Raw genomic sequence first — 17,933 nt, 5'->3', positions numbered from 1 at the left:
AGTCATAAAGTTGGAAACTTTATGACCTTGAATGCATAAAAAAAGTTGCTTAATCCCTAAAGACCCAACACCTTAATGCCTTAAGACTCCCATTAACATGCATGGGACAAAACTAGCCATTGAAGCTCCATTTTTATGACTTAACCCCACTACTAGTGTCTGAAAATACAACTTAATGAGTCAAGAACATGTCATGTTTGAGATCTAACAATTTGGGCCAAAAAGGACATAAAATCAACACATAAGCAAGATCTAGTGAACTAGCCATCAAGGTTTGAACTTTATACCTTCTAATGATGGAGAAGGATGCAAAACTCCCAGATCTAAGCTTGCTTCTAGCTTCCAAGCTTCACAACCACCTTTTTTTCCTTTGGAACACACAAAAACTCACACTAAATCTTCCAAGTGCTCAAATGAGGCTAGGGTTTTCAAGAGAACATGAGTATGATGATGGAGGCTGGAAATGAGAAGAGAAATGAGGCTTAATGTTGCTTAAATATGTACAAACCCTCAAAACTAGGGTTTGGGATCTGGCCACGTACGCCCAACGTACTCACATACGCATGTCGTACTCTCATAGCCTAAAAATTACGGAAGTGCCACTATGGCTTAATTGAACACATTCATGCCCTTAGGGTCCAATTTAAAAAATAATAAAATCATAAGGGTTAAAAATAGAAGTACCATAACGACGGGATGTTACAAAGCGGGATGTAGCTTGGTACGTGGAGAGGTGCTTAACTTGCAGGAAAGCCAAGGCCGGGCATTAGCGGCCTCACAGAAAGATGTAGCCGTTAGATATTTCCGTTTGGAAATGGGAGGAGATCACCATCGATTTCATTACGAAGTTGCCTCGGACTGTGCGTGGAGTGGATTCGATTTGGGTCATCGTGGATCGATTGACCAAGAGCACGCATTTTATTCCGATTCAGGAGAGTATCTCTGCGGAGAAGTTGGATGAGGTATACATCAGGGAGGTCGTGGCACGGCATGGAGTGTCGATTTCTATGGTTTCAAACAAGGGCGTCCGGTTTACTTCCAGATTTTGGAAGAGGTTCCACGACTAGTTGGGTACTCGTCTTCATTTCTGTATGGCCTTCCACCCGCAGACTGACGGTCAGAGCGAGCGGACCATTCAAACCTTGGAGGATATGCTTCGGGTGTGTGTTTTGAATTTCGGTGGGAGTTAGGATACATATCTCCCTTTGGAGGAGTTTTCGTATAAAAACAATTATCACGCTAACATTGATCGACCTCCTTTTGAGATGCTCTATAGGAGGAAATGCAGGACCCTGATGTGTTGGGTTGAGGTCGGTCAGCGAGTCATGGGGAGTACCGAAGTGATACTCAAGATTACCGATTTGATTCAGCAGGTTCAGAGTAGACTCCAAACAGCTCAGAGTCGGCGAAAGAGCTATGTCGACAGATCTAGAGTGTGCAAACTTGAGAAATCCATCTATGGATGTCAAGACTGCTTTCCTTAATGGGAAACTGGCTGAAGATGTTTACATGTGTCAGCCAGAGGGTTTTGTAGATGCGAAGTACCCAAATAGAGTGTGCAAGCTTGAGAAATCCATCTATGAATTAAAGCAAGCGTCTCGCAGATGGAATCTTTGTTTCGATGAGAAAGTCAAAGAGTTTGGATTTTTGAGAAGCGAAGATGAGTCCTGTGTGTATGTCAAAGCTAGTGGGAGTATAGTTAGCTTTCTAGTTTTGTATGTTGATGACATACTACTCATAGGAAACGACATCCCAACTTTGCAGGAGGTTAAGACCTGGCTTGGGAAGTGTTTTGCTATGAAAGATATAGGGCAAGCTGCTTATATTCTATGGATAAGTATTTTGAGAAATAGAAGTAGGAGACTAATAGGACTTAGTCAAAGTGCTTACTTGGACAAGGTGCTGAAACGTTTTAGCATGGAGAATTCCAAGAAAGGGGAACTGCCAATTCAAAGAAATACCAAGCTGAGTAAGACTCAGAGTCCGAGTACCGATGCCGAGATAGCGGAAATGAGTTGAGTACCATATGCTTCCGCCATTGGCTCAATCATGTACGCTATGACATGTACTCGCCCTGATGTGGCTTTTGCGTTGAGCATGGTTAGCCGATATCAAGGGAACCCGGGTGGAGCTCATTGGACAGCAGTTAAGAACATTCTTAAGTACCTGCGAAGGACTAAGGACTAGGTCCTTACACTTGGTGGGAGTGATGACTTGAGAGTGACAGGGTATAGTGACAGCATCTTTCAAACCGACAGAGATAACTTCCGCTCTCAGTTGGGTTGGGTATTTACCCTTAATGGAGGAGCAGTTACTTGGAAAAGTTCCAAGCAGGAGACTATGGCTGATTCAACGTGCGAATCAGAGTACATAGCAGCAAGCGAAGCGTCGAAGGAGGCGATATGGTTGAAGAACTTCATTGGTGACCTTGGAGTTGTACCAGCCATAAAGGAGCCCATGGAGATTTTCTGTGATAACGAAGGAGCGGTTGCCTTGACCAAGGAACCAAGGGATCATGGTAGATCCAGACACATCGACAGAAAATACCACATCCTCAGACATCGGGTAGAAGAGGGACTCCTCGTAGTCAATAGGGTATCGTCGGAGGAGAACCCAACAGATCCTCTCACAAAGGGTCTGAGCAGGGTTAAGCCCTTACAGCATGCGAGGAGCATTGGTCTGAATGACGATATTAGTTTTAGTGATTAGATAGATGTTTAGAAACTTGTAATGGATAAATGTAATTGACATTTGATGATTAAGTAATGGAGATTTATTTATGAGTAAAGTTTGCTATCTTATGTCAATTGTTTACTATTGTTTCACTTTTGCATGTTTACCTCCAGAATAATTAGATTGTTCAAATTATCCACAATCAATCATACTTTGGGAGTAAGTTATGAGGTTAGACTGTCATGAATTGGTTTGTAGATTGTCTAAGTGTTTAGACATAGCAAAGGTTTGCTGCAACGTTCGTGGGTACTTCTGAAATAAAATTTGAGTATTGGATTAAACCCACGCTTATGTGAATCACTTCATGGAATTTATCACGAGTGATTGTGAGATGATAATATCGTATAATCTTTAAACCAAGATATATGAGTTGTTGTTTACAAGTTGGTTGTGCATTGATAATGCATAAACGCATCAGTAAGTTATAAAACGTGTTATTGTGTACAAATTTAACGAGTGAATAGTACAAGCATATAAGTCAAAGCTTATATGTTCCTTTTATCCTAAGAGGGTAAAAGCGATATCTTGGGCCCCTTGATGATTTTGTGTTGACTTATGTGTCGGGCCTGGTCATGACTAAATTGATGTGTTCAATTAAGTTCTATGTCAAACAAATCAGAAGTCGGGAAAACAAACTGTTGGACATTGAGAATGATTATGTTTCATGTCTTTGTCAACACGATATCTTGCAGAACGGAGGATTATATGATCCCTTATCTAAAGGACGCGTCATTGACTAGGTCAGAGTTCGACAGCGACTTTTGAGAGCTACGATTGCTAATCGGATTTTGAAGTCATACTTGCAATTATAGTTATTAGACTTATCCAAGTGGGAGACTGTTGGATTAGGTGTCTAAGCCCATAACTATAATTGGTATGTACTTGACCCGATAGTAGCATGGTCCTTTTGGGTTGCCTTCACCATAGCAATTTGATAGGATGAGTTTCGGAGAAAGAGGTTAATTAATGATTTATTAATATATTATAAGAATAATATATTAATTGAGAATTCATATTATTTAATTAGTATTGATCAAAAATTAATTTGGAATTAATTTAGTGATCAAAAGAGACTAATTAAAAGAACGAGGACTGATTATGTAAATCAGTAATAGTTGTAGTTTGGGCTAATGGACCCTATTGATAAGGGGTGGAAGAAAATCTATGGGAAGCCCATAGAGTTTTCGTCCAGGGCCTATCATAGGGGTCTATGGATTGCTTAGGGACTAAACAAGGGAATTAGGGTTTCCAGTTGAAAACCCTAGTAGCAGCTCAACTATAAAAGGAACCCCAAGGCTCCTAAAATCGGCCACTTGATTCCCTAGAAGAAACCCTGGCCGATTTGTGAAGCCTCCATCTCTCTCTCTCTTGTTCATACATTGCTTGTGGTGTTTGTGACTCCATTAGAGGTGCAGCACTTGAGGCACTAAGCTCTTGAAGGTCAAGATCAAGCAATCAACAAGAAAGGTATTCTTCTAACTCTAGTTTATTCATTGACTTCGAAAATTGTATGCTAGTTTAGGGTTCTTGCTTTGGAAAATTGATTTGCATGTATAACTTGAGAAAAACCTAGATCCAAAGCAAATAGGGTTGCATGTGCACCATAGGAATGTTGTAATGCTCAAAACCCATCATCAACATGGTAACTTTCCACTGGTTCTTCAGACTCAACTTCATAATTGACTAAATTACCCTGACACACTTCTTCTTGAGTTTCAATTTCAACTTCAATGACCAATCCCTTATTTGTTTTCTATGTGGTCATGGTCACTCCTCCACTCACATCCATAACATTACTTTGTTGGCTAACCAATGACATTACATATGGAACAACAGTCTTAGAATGATCATGCCCTTCATCCATATCTATTACATGTGAATGCTCAACAACATAGTTGACATGGTGGTTTAAATCAAGCTTTTTGCTATATGATCATACTTCTCTTGTACAAGGTTTTTTTTCTATTCATTTCTGGTGACACTCTCTCGGGTTCCAGTTCCTTAATAACAACTTTCGAAGGAGACTTAAAATAAGTAGGTACCCTAGTCTGACCATTTTCAATATACACCCTTTTAAGTCTGTGTTTAGGGACATACGAAGCCATTTTAAGTACGTCTTGCTCATTACCTAAAGGCAATAATATATAGCCTTAGGGGTATATATTCAGGATATAATGGTTGTAAAGGGTCTATTCAGTTTTGTACCCTAATTCTCTAACCATGTCATCAAGTTCATGGATTGAAGTGTCAATGTCATCTACGTATGATACAGTACCGTCGATGTATTTCCTTTCAGGTGCCTTGGTGAAAATACCAGCTTCAACGTGAAATAATTGTCATATCCTTCTGCAAACACAAAAATAGACATGGTAAAGACGATGATTTCTCTTCATGAACGCATTCAAGAAAAAAAAACTGAATTTTTAATGAACAATAATTCCCATTATTTTAGATGAGGGTTATGAAAGTGGATAGTAATTTCCAAATATTTACCATCATGCAATTGTTATGTTTTAGCCATTGGTCAATAATTTTAAAAAATGTAAGACTTTGATCAGTTCCCAACATTATTGGTAAGAGGAGTTTAGATCCTTCTCGGTAGGGAATGGTTATGGGTAAAAAGTCAGATCATTATATTTGAAATGGAGATAATGACTTGCCATCACTCAAAACACTGCCAGTGTAACTTAACCATCACAACTCTTGCTTGATTTCTGAGCAAACTGCAAACTCATCTGGTTAATTAAAAAAGCTAAGGGTGAATCTTGAAAATCTCAAGAGACATGCAACCACCATTAGGTAAGCTATCTCCATGCGTTCGTATTCTTTACCTTATTCTTGGCCTTTTTAATTCAGCAAAGGAGATTCTTCTGTTGTTGCGTTAATTATAGAAGTATCCAAGAAGCAGGTTTAAGTGTCAGGGAAATGGTTTTCAAGTCTGCATATCAGTTCTGGCAGAACCAATGCTACCCCTTTTCTGTTTTAAATCTGCGCATATGGCCTGTTTTTCTTTTGGTTTTTTCTCAGAGATCAAGTATGGTAAAGTGATTAATATGTTTCCTGCAATATATAGTGTAAGGTATATATTTAATATAACAAGTTGATAATGTAATTTCAGTGGCATTTGATCCGCTGGATCCTTTTGGAAATATAACTATCAAATGGGATGTGATCTCCTGGACCCCAGACGGTTATGTGGTGAGCTTCCTATATATTTTCTTCAAATTCATCTGGAAGAAAAACTTCCTCTTGAGTTAATCGTTTTCTTGTCATCAAGATTAAAAATGAGATTCGAGGAGTGTAACAAAATATAAACTATATCTTGCATGCAGGCAACAGTGACAATGAACAATTTTCAAATGTATAGGCATATCATGAGTCCTGGTTGGACCCTGGGATGGAATTGGGCTAAGAAAGAAGTGATTTGGTCAATGGTGGGAGCCCAAACCACTGAACAAGGAGATTGTTCTAAGTTCAAAGGAGGAAACATGCCACATTGTTGCAAGAGAAACCCTGTGGTTGTGGATTTGCTCCCTGGAGTTCCTTACAATCAACAAATATCCAATTGCTGTAAAGGCGGAGTGGTGTCATCATGGGGCCAAGATCCCTCTGCTGCTGTTTCCGCTTTTCAAGTGAGTGTCGGCCTTGCTGGCACTTCCAATAAAACTGTAAAACTGCCAAAGAACTTCACTTTGCTCGCTCCTGGTCCTGGCTACACATGTGGCCCAGCAACAATTGTGCCTTCTACAGTCTATCTTACTCCTGATCGCAGGCGAAAGACTCAAGCATTAAGTAAATCTATCTATGTTTTTCTGTTAATTAAAAGTTGTATAAACCCACTTTTAAGTAACTCTAAAATGGTTGATTATCCGGATGCAGTGACATGGAATGTGACATGCACGTACTCGCAGTTTTTGGTATCCAGGCATCCACGCTGTTGCGTGTCCTTTTCTTCATTCTACAATCAAACCATCACTCCTTGCCCAGCTTGTTCCTGTGGTTGCCATAATAAAGACAGGTGTATCAAGTAAGGGTTTCAGTTATATATATGTACAAACATTAATTGCTACTAAAACAAATTATATATGCTAATGGTGTGATTAATTTGATGATTGATAACAAGTGCAAATTGTTTTTAAATGTGTAGGAGTGATTCAAAGAGGTTGAGCACAGTGGGTATAAACACTCCCAGAAAAGATAATGAGCCACTGCTACAATGCACTCATCATATGTGCCCCATACGGGTGCATTGGCATGTGAAACAAAACTACAAAGACTATTGGCGTGTAAAGATGGCTGTCACCAACTTCAATTACAGACTCAACTATACGCAGTGGACTCTTGTGGCACAACACCCAAATCTCAACAATGTTACCCAAGTTTTTAGCTTCGATTATAAGCCTCTTGTTCCCTATCGATCCATAAGTGAGTCAAAGTATTCTTTGCAACGTCTTTAATATGAACTGAAGTTTGTTGAAAGAGTGAATCCTGTTTCTGTTGTGCAGATGACACTGGGATGTTTTATGGAATGAAGTTCTATAATGATTTGTTAATGGAAGCTGGGCCCTTTGGAAATGTGCAGTCAGAAGTGCTTATGCAGAAGGACAAGAACACCTTTACATTCAAGCAGGGATGGGCTTTCCCTCGTAAAGTCTACTTTAATGGGGAAGAATGCATGCTTCCACCTCCTGAGACATACCCTTCGCTGCCAAACTACGCTAGCACTGAATCAATCATAATTTCAGCCATGGCAACTTCTTTGTTTTGGTTCTTACAGTTTTTCATTTGTTGATAGAGTGTCAATTAAGGTTTTGTTATCACTAGTTCATGCATGATCATTTTGATGGCAACTATTTTGTGCGAATAGATATCTGTGTGCATCTATATTGGAACGTATGATATATAGTTCTTGCCCACTAAATTTGTTTGCAGTTCCCTCTAGTGATGTTTTTAAATTTCATTTTCTTTGTATATGCATTCTGATGCTGATTATTGATGCTCAATTGAGAATTTGGGATTAGTAAACGAGTTATTTCTCCAATTTGCTCAATTGATTGGGTTCCTTAAGTCAAGTTGAATTTAGAACTCATTTCTCCATAGTAGCTAGGTTGATGTATAGACAAATGTAAATTCCACGTTTTATTGAATAGATCATGAAAAAGTGAACAATCAAATGATCAAGGCATTAGCATACATCATATGCCGAAAAATATCAAAACAAAAAACATAGAAATGCAGTTATTAGAAAAACGAAATTAATGAAAGTAAAAATACTTTTTCAGCATCAAAAAACCCTAGCCTCGACCTTGCACACCAAAGGCTTCTTCATCTCCAAAGACAGGTTCAAACACTCTGACAAATCAACAGAACCAGAAGTACTGGGTGCAACCCATTTGAAGTTCTGTAGCAACTGAGCCAACCAAAGCTCAACAGTAGCCAAACCCATTGCTTTCCCTGGGCAAACCCTTCTGCCAGCACCAAAAGGAGCCAACCTTAGATCAGAACCCATTATCGCAACATCCTCCTCCATGAACCTCTCAGGTTTAAACATTTCAGGTTCAGACCAAACCCGTTCATCATGGGTTATGGCCCACATGTTCACCATGGCTGTCGTCCCCGCTGGAACCATGTGTGGTCCAACCTGAGTGTCATGGATTGCAAGACGAGCCCAGGAAAGAAGAGGGCCAGGAGGGTGAACACGCAAGGTTTCCTTCACAATTGCTTGGAGATAAGGAAGATTAGGCAGGTCGGAATCTGCAACTGCTCGACCTTTCCCAACAACATTATCTATCTCAGATTGCGCCTTGGATTGAATGTCCTGGTGCAACACCATCCTTGCAAGAATCCACTCCAGAAGGATGGCCACTGTGTCTGTTCCCCTAAAAATCATTTCCTGTTAAGAAATAATTAAAGAAAGCTTCAAATGATGAGCTAGGGAAACATTCTAATTAGTCCCATGTGTGGAGCAACATATTACATATATTATATAGCACAGTAAACAAGGCAAATTAATAAAAATAGAGATATGTATGTACCCAAAGAACGGCTATCATGTCAGCATCATTCAACTTGTTTTCAGATTCCAAATCAAGCAAAACATCAACAAAGTCGCCATCAGAAACTTCAGCTTCTTCTCTTATATTCTCCGATCGTTTCTCTCTGTGTTCTACAATTATCTTGTCAACGAAAACATTAACTTTGGACACCAAAACTCTGCACCTCTTCCTCACCCCTTGGAAGTCAAACCAGCTTACAACTGGGAAATGGTCACTCCAGTTGAAGATTCCGAGAAGCTCATATCCTTCGCTGACTAGCTTCTCCAGCACATATCCATCACCAACATGGAAGTCGTCATAGGACTTTCCGAATACGGACATCATGACGTTGTTCAAGGAAGCAAAATGAAGGATCTTTTTCACCTCAACGACGCCTTCGTGTTGCATGGAAGATGAAACTTGATCAACCATTTTCAATCCTATCTTCTCTCTGAATACCCCGAACCCAGATACCCTTTTGGGGCTAAACAAATGGGTGGCAGAGATTCTCCTGAGGTTCCTCCAGTAATCACCATATGGAGCAAAACCCATGGCACGGTGGAACAAAAGCTCATAAGCAGACTCCTTCACTGGCCTGTCGGCAAAAGCAGAACTTGAAAGGATTTCTTTGGCAGTTTCAGGGTGGCTTGATATGATGAAACGTGTGAAGCCGACAGAAAAAGCCATTAGAGGTTTGGCATTAAAGGCCTTTGAGAGCTCGGCAAGGGTTCTGTGTGTTAGAGATGATGTAAAGGCAAACACAAGGCCTAAAATGGGGAACCCAGTCGGTCCAGGAATGGCTGTTTTGGATCGGGGTTTTGAGAGAGACCATGCTAGGCCACCTGGAGCAAGGACGAACGCAAAGATGGAGACAAAAACAATAGTACAAAGGAAGAGCTCGAAGCTGAGCACAGATGAAGCTGAAGGTAGAGTACTGTAAATAGCTGCTGAAGTAGACATTTTTAGAGGAGACAAAGAGAATTGGTGGAGTGATGAAGCGGGAGGTCCTTACATCTATTATATAGGAACGAACACTAGAGGAAATACAGCTTGGTGCTACTTCTTAATTACAAGAAAAATTAATGGTAATAAAATATGCGTATCTTTGCATATTTTGTAAGCACGCGCGTTACACACGGATACAAATTCATTCAATTTGTTACCATGTACAGATTTACATTCTCACTATTTTGCTTCTGATTTTATGGACTTTCCTTATGTATATATGTTTTATTTATAGCAACTACATTTTTTCTTATAAAAATTTCTATGTTTTGAACATTATTTTGAAATGATTTTGTAATATATGCCCTAAAGACAAGTATCAAAACATTAATTGAAGTATTAATTATAGATAATATTATTATAATTAAATGTAAAATACATTCGTTATAAAGAATATTACTTATAATTAATATTTATCAAATTTAATTATGATAATATTTCTTATAATTAATATATACTATTACTATAGTTAAATGTAAAATACAAAGAATATTATTTATAATTAATATTTATCAAATTTAATTATGATAATATTTCCTATAATTAGTACTTTAATTAATTTAATTAATGCTAAAGTTTGTTTTTTTAAATATATTTATCAAATACTTTGAGGTCGAGGGTTCAAGTCCCGTGATGGACATAGATGGAATTAGGTGTTAATTTAGGAGTAGATTATAATATTTATATTTGTCGGTTCAAAAAAAATAAAAAAAAAAACATATGAACGGCAACTTTATTAACAAACAAACATCAAATTTGATCCAAAGAAGTGAGAGAGTTTGGCTGTCGGCAATTTTATTAACAAACCCACATCAAATTTGATCCAAAAATGTGATAGAGTTTGAATGACAATAGCCACATTGGTTGCCTTTGTTGCTATGTGAGCCTAATTCTACATCATGGGAGTGATTGGTAGCTTCCTTTCCAAGTATTTAGGACAATGCAAACATTTTTTTATTGTTTTCTTCAATGATGCAATTTCATGATGTGTTTTCTTCCAACCTTGTTATCTCCAACATATCCACTTCTAACATTCAAATTCTTTATCTTAGCACCTAGATCATGTAAACTTGACCTTGCCTCCTGGAAGAACAACTTGTCTTTCTTGTTTTTTTCATTTTTTTGGTGTATTCTCCGTTCCACTTTTCCTTGTCTCATCTTATCTCTTTCTACTGTGATTTTATATTTTTATTGCACAACTTTCTTTCTAAACATACAAAAATCATAAATATAATACGAACCATTGAAAAAACTTATTTTTATTAGTTATAATACTTTCAATATAATAATAATTGTGGTTTAATGTCGGTTTTATAATGTATAAAACAATAATGAATAATAGAAACAAAAGTCATATATTTTGGTAAATTGGTAGTTTTGGTTTTTAAGTTTAGAAATTGATAGATTGCATTCATATGGTTTTTTGAATATTGCATTACAGTCCTTGCTTCATATAAAATTAGGGGTGTCGATCGGGTAAAATTTTCTGGTTTCGGGTAGAACGGGTCTGGTAGAATGAGTATTTCCTTAAAAAAAGCAATACCCGATACACGACCTATATTGTAATTCGGGTTTTCGGGTAATTATCGGGTATACTCGAAAATGTTTCTTTTTTTTTTTTTTTTTGCATTTCGGTTGGTTTAATAAAAAATTGGGTAGCAAAATATTTCATTTCAAGTTAAATTGTAATCTCAACTACAACAATTTATCATGTTTATTATTGGATTAAATAACTCTTCTACCTCTTCTAATAAACAAAACTTTTAAATGCAACATGTCCCATTTCTAACTAGGCTAATTGATACTTGGCAATTTTTAAGAAATTCCTATTTTTCGATTTTTTTTTTTGGTATTTACTTATTTTCCGAAAAGTATTTATAAGGAATTCAAAATTCAAAATTCAAGTTTCCATTTGTTTGGTAATTTTAAAAATCTTTCATTTAAAATTTTTTTTAAAAAAACATCATATCCTAATAACATAAATATTCGAAAAACTAAGAAGTAATTATAAAGAATTTTCAACTTTTCCGGGTTTTTTTTTTTTTTTTTTTGTAACTAATAAAACCATTTTTGATTTAAAAATTCATATACCTACTATAATCCAATTTCATGCTTCTTATTTAAAGTTTGAATTTAGTCTCTATACTTTGTTAGTGTACCAACATAAGTACGTGTAACTTTTTTTTCCACTAATTTTTTATCCATGTAATTACTTTTTTATCTTTAAATAATTATCAAAAATTATATTAGTTTACTTTCAATCATTAATACGTTTACAACTTTTTTTAAAACAATAAATTATTATTGTTAAATTTTAGTTTACAAAATTAATGTTTCATCATTAACGTTTAAATTTTAAACAATTTTATACATACAAAGTGCTTAGTAATAACATACAATAACAATGACTTTATTATATATTTATCTATACACTTTTATATAGTATATATTCCTTTTATAAATTGTTTTTAACACCTTTGGACGTCAAAAATCCACTCAAATTGAAAATGAGATAATTTTTATTGGTTGTTTGTTTTGCTATGACCATAAATAAAAGTCAATGTCAATCGATGTCAAAGGTTGATTTTTTATACAAGAACCAATTTTTCTCACACGGTCAGTTATATGTTGCTTTATCCAAAAAAAAATGAGCATATAATGACTAATGACTGAAGTTATTGATTTTAGATAAAAAATTGTAATTTAACCAATAAAACGTCAAATAATAAAACGGCAAATGATATATACAAAGAAGTATTATAAATTGTAATTTAAACGATTTTCTTTTTTACTTATCAAATTCATCCGGCTTTACTTACAATCTGAAATACATTGTTTTTTATTATGTTGACATTTAATCTTATTTTAATCTATATAATAAAAAATTTGAACATACCTACCGTGGTTTCCACAGGTTATAACCTAGTATATAATATATGGGATATCGGATATACTAATATTTAAATATACTATGTATTATTTTAGAAAACGAATTCGGGTATTCGGGTATACCCGAAAATTAATATTGATACCTAAAATCCGACCTATACTATTATCGAGTTAACCTATTACCCGAATGTTCATACCCGTTACCCGCTCTACCCGACCCATTCTACCCGAATTCGGAACGGGTCGGGTGTGTAGAACGGGTTTCGGTTCTTTTCGACAGGCCTATATAAAATGATCAACTTACCCTTTTTTTTAACAATTTCTTATATATATACAATGGCGAATCTAGAACCAAAAACCACGTGGTTCTTATGTAAATAATACTAAAAAAATATGAAAGAAAAAAAAATACTAGTGACGGCGAGTCGAGTTGTATGTCTTAAAATATTTCAAGATCACTTCAATATCAATAGTTATAATAAAATTCTTACAGTTGAACCCTAAGAGGTTTTATATCTTGAAACATATTCATAATTATGTCGTTATCGATAATTTTTAAGACATTTTTTCAATATACAACAGTAAACTATACTCAAATTTCATTTTTTTTTCAATATACGACACTAAACTATCACTAAAATATATGGCACTGAACTATCACTCAAAAATAGGACATTTTTTTATTTTGAAATTGAATGTTACGAAGCATGAAACTAATAACTATCGTCTATTTTCTTTCTTTTTTTTTCAATATTAAATGGATTTGGCAAATGATTAATAAGAGTGGATTGGGTTATGGATTAATGAGAGTGGATTAAGATATTGGGCTATTCTAAGATAGGTCCTTTCATAATGTATTAAGGTAGTTCCTTTGTTTTTTTTATTAATACATTCTTCTGTTGAAAAATAAAAAAGGTAGGTCTTACGACCTACCTTCAATGTTACTAGCTACGCCCCTATATGTGTGTGTATATATATATATATATATATATATATATATATATATACTAGCTGTTTACCCGTGCCAAGCGCCGGGTGAGAATGTTTGTTTCGGAAATTAATTTCTTTTCGGCGGACCATGATTACCTTTACTTCAACGATTAGTTTGCTTTGGGAAACATGTCATATAAAAAATAAGACACAATGTATCGTCAAATATCACTAAGCATTAATTTCAATTCAACAATTCTCCTCAACCTTATTTGTGGAATTAACTCCATTTGGATTCCAACACGTGCAAGAACCCATATTTTATTTTTTTTTAAAATTTTTTTTTGTTACCCTTTTACAAATGTCATCTAGCTTTGGGAGATCATCAACTATTCAAGTCGAGACCTTCAAGATGAGTTTTTTTTTTCAGTCTTTTACTTATAAAGTCAAACAAGAAACAGATTTATTTTTAATCATATACTTAAAAGTGAAATAAATAAACAAAATAATTTATTAAACCCAAATGACCAGCTTGCCCCTTTTTCCTTACAATACACAAAGATTATTTGAAGTCATAATTAAAACATTTGATACCTTGCAATCATTGTATATTCACTAAAACCTAAAACCCTTGGTTTATTGATTATTTGAATGATGATGATATTATTTAAAAATAGCTTTTCAATTTCAATTATGTGTGATGGTAAAATTGGTTGTCAATCTATCAATAATCATAATCTTGAAACATTGAATCTAACAAATGTATTTTTAAAATAAATTTTAAAAAGTATGTTGAAATTTACATCTTTTAATTAAAGTGATGGGTAAAAGAGAAGAAAGAGACACCTCAATTTTGTGCTCTTAATTTTACACCATTGCATGATAAAGTCTTTTACCATTCATCCGATTTCATACAAATTATATATATTATCGTAAAGTCGGAAACATAGTTAATTGCTTTTTTGGTCCCAAATTTGAACAAAAAAAACATTGATAGTTGCACCTGATCAACACAATAGGCATTAAAAGAAGAAACTTAGAATGTAAGGCACATAGTCGTGTCAAAATTCTATAATGTATATACAAAATAATGAAAGTATATAAAATAGAGATATCGAAACTAAACCAAAACAACAAAATGAAAATAAAATACTATTTATTTAAACAATAAAGTATAATACACGCATTAACACACATATGGGCACACGCAGAAACACATACAGCCACACATGTATAGACCTAAAACATGGCTTAATTCCAACTTCAATACCATGAAAAGTTTCTTTTTATTTACAAAATTACCCCTCGGACCTAAAATCTCACAAACATGAAACACCAATTTTTTGTTTTCCTAAAAGCCCCAATGTTTTCAGTCTCATCTAAATACATGTATGTATGTTGCATATACAACAAATAAATAAAGAGATGGGCTAGTTTTCTTAAAAAATAAACAATCTGCAAAATGGATAGTGCTTTATTGTAAAGTGCCCATGTAGTCATTTGTGTACCACCCAAGATAATCAAACTCGCTATAGGACCATTGAGGGAATCAAACATATAATAAAAATTGTTAACAAAACCAAAACTTAGATTAATACCCTTAGAACCACCACCAGTTGTAGGACCATTAAGGGAGCATTAGAAATTATTGCTTCACATAGCTGTACAGAACATGTAATGTGTTGTCCCCTTGCTTAAAATTAAAATCCTAATACCAGCTAGTTCTATCTGTTGCAAAACAGCAAGCACATTTTAACGGTCTCATTCCCCCCTTTTTAACCTCAAGGTATGAAAAATCCACCACCATTGTCCTAGCTTTGATTTTTCATGAACTTCCTTCAGACATAAGTTTTAATCCTTGGGAACTTGCCACTATCAGTAATGTAGAAAACATTATCAAACATATTAAATGTAAGAGATATAAGTTCAAGGAAGACTGGTCTACCTCGATTATTGGCAAGCACACATTTAAAGAAAACATGGTTAACTGATTCCACTTCTGAATTACAGAAAGGACATAACAAATTTTGGACAACAATACCCTTGATGTGGTATAATTATTCACCTTAATTACAGAAAGGACATTCCAAACTGCAAGTCATTTTGAAAAATTAATGAGCTATAATTATCCACCTACAAGATAAAAGGTGAAAAACATAAGAATCAAAAGAAAGCTTGTATTAGGCCCCTGCACAAATTCATTAGAGCTTACAATTATTCCAGTTCCTCCACCAAATAAGTTGAAGATTTGATGTCATGGGCCTAACTTGAATTATATTATTATTAAAAAAAAGTCATTAGATATCTATGATTCTACAAACAGATCAAAATATAACAAAAACAAACAGATCAAAACATACGAAATACAAAATCTTAACATAAGCCAAACAAAAAGACATCTTTTAATTTTTGTAAAACATACATTTGTAAGAAATTATGCTTGAAGAGCACATGTAGAACAAATGCATCTCACTTGTCAAGAGCTTTTTCATGTACACACCTTTATTTGTTTTGAGGGCAAGGGTGTGAGGGTGACTATGGTTGGTAACAACTAAAAATCAAGCATATTATAATTAGCTTCTACTTGAAGATGGTGGTCATCCAGAAATAAAATCTTCAAAATTCAAACAAAAGAACTCCAAACACAATGTAGGGGGAATCCAGAAAATGAAAACTTGAACCAAAAATTGTTCAAGAAAAAAAATCAAACCTGAGAAATCCACTGGTATTACCCTGTTTTTAGAGATAGAAAGAGGAGGATAAAAAAGAGCAAATCAGAGGGTATATCGTGTAGCTTTCCTTAGATTTTTATTCAAGGGCCTAGCTTTGATAAGGCTCAATAGAGAGGAAGGATAAATCAAACACAAAATATCGTTACAGCACCAAAAAACATAAAAAGAATGTTGATATAAAATATAAACGCACCAAATGTGAAGAAATCCGAAGTTTCTGATGAACACTTGACCTCATGACATCTTTTTCACCTTCGTTTTCATGTTTTTGTAACAAAGTATTGTCATCTTGTCCTTTAGATATTTGATTGAGTAGAAACTTAGGGAGAGAAATTAGGGCAAAGTTTCAAATCAGAGAAAACAGAGGGTGTGATCGAAAGCTTACCTGGAGGACGTTGACTGGAGGGCTCCAACTCATGGCTGTCTCTGATCTGTAATGATAGCGTGCAAGCGAGAATGGAGAGGGAGAGTGGGTTGATGGAGCGGTGGTTCATTGTTAATGGCAGTGAGGCAAAGGAAGGGAGAGTTAAAATGGGTTTTAAATAGATTGTTCAAGAGGGATCAATTCAAAATTTTAATTAAATCATAGGTGAACGGAGATTGAGGGATGATGAACAGTTGTCATTGACCGAGAACGTAGGTAATCTGGTATTATTTAATTTGACAAACAAACAAACAAACAGTTAAAGAGAGAGAAAGAGATGATCACACTTATTAGAATATTTACCTCCTTCTTTGAGAAGGATTACTTTGAATTCTTATGAATCTGTTTTTCGTGAAATAGATTCCTCTTGCTTCTTGATCAATTTCTCAGTACACATCCAAGTACACATCCATCAGGTGTTTCTGTCTAGAGAAAAACGCAGAGAAGGGAGAAGGCAGCCACAACCCAAACCCTAAATGGACGATTAAGAGATAAAATAAGAAAAAATGGAGGGTTAAACTTTATGGTTCAGAAGGGATAGTACTGGAGATAATGGAGCAGGTGGTGGTTGTTCAATGGCGGTGAATGTTGTGGTGTCTTCTGTGAATGATGGTGTGATTTCAAAATCTGCTAAATGGGTGATGTTGAAAATCAAACATTTCTTCGGGTGGTGCTGAAAATCGAAGATGGCGGTCATTGGTGTCTAAATTTCAATCCCGGTCCATGAAATAAACACACACAAACACACAAACACATACAGAGTTAGAGAGATAGTGGTGAATGAAGCCCTAAATAATGTCGCACAACCTTAAATCGTTAAAGAAAACTCGATAATCAACTTGAAATTGTGAAGAAAAACAATGAAATCATGAATTTGTGAAGAAAAACTTACCTAGCTTGCAGGAGATACGGCGGAGGAGGAAAATGTTGATACGGGAACCATAAATGGAATAGGAGGGATATGGATTAGGTCTCTTATCAGAGAGTTCGAGAGAAGAGATGGCGAAGGGTTTTTCCACAAGCAATGCCTATTAACCGACTGAGATAAGAGATGATATATAGAGATACGGAAGAGAGCAATTAGAGAGATAGAAGAAATTAAAGTGAGTAATTAGAGAGACATAATAGATTTGGGAGAAACGATGACTGATGGTTTTAGATGAAATTAGGGTTTTCCACGTTTAG

General features: G+C 35.3%; 2 protein-coding genes across 2 annotated transcripts; one reads left to right on the top strand and one right to left on the bottom strand.

Moving 5' to 3' along the window:
- The first annotated feature begins 5,625 nt into the window (after positions 1–5,625).
- Positions 5,626–7,588, top strand: LOC145104170 (COBRA-like protein 4). Its single transcript, XM_079041454.1, has 6 exons — positions 5,626–5,767; positions 5,852–5,931; positions 6,066–6,525; positions 6,613–6,760; positions 6,881–7,158; positions 7,239–7,588. The coding sequence occupies exons 1-6, from the start codon at positions 5,659–5,661 to the stop codon at positions 7,523–7,525; spliced, it is 1,362 nt and encodes a 453-aa protein (XP_078897580.1). The 5' UTR covers positions 5,626–5,658; the 3' UTR covers positions 7,526–7,588.
- A 334-nt stretch (positions 7,589–7,922) lies between these two features.
- Positions 7,923–9,744, bottom strand: LOC145104166 (cytochrome P450 78A5-like). The gene is made up of 2 exons (XM_079041450.1): positions 8,769–9,744; positions 7,923–8,626 (listed from the first exon to the last, which is right to left on the bottom strand). Exons 1-2 carry the CDS (start codon positions 9,726–9,728, stop codon positions 8,018–8,020), a joined length of 1,569 nt encoding a protein of 522 aa, XP_078897576.1. The 5' UTR covers positions 9,729–9,744; the 3' UTR covers positions 7,923–8,017.
- Positions 9,745–17,933: the final 8,189 nt, after the last annotated feature.

Source organism: Lactuca virosa, chromosome 1 (genome assembly GCF_052849685.1).
Source record: "Lactuca virosa cultivar CGN04683 chromosome 1, Lactuca_virosa_CGN04683_v6, whole genome shotgun sequence".
NCBI lineage: Eukaryota > Viridiplantae > Streptophyta > Magnoliopsida > Asterales > Asteraceae > Lactuca > Lactuca virosa.
The sequence above is the reverse complement of the archived record's forward strand: the minus strand, read 5'-3'. Positions and strand labels throughout refer to the sequence as shown.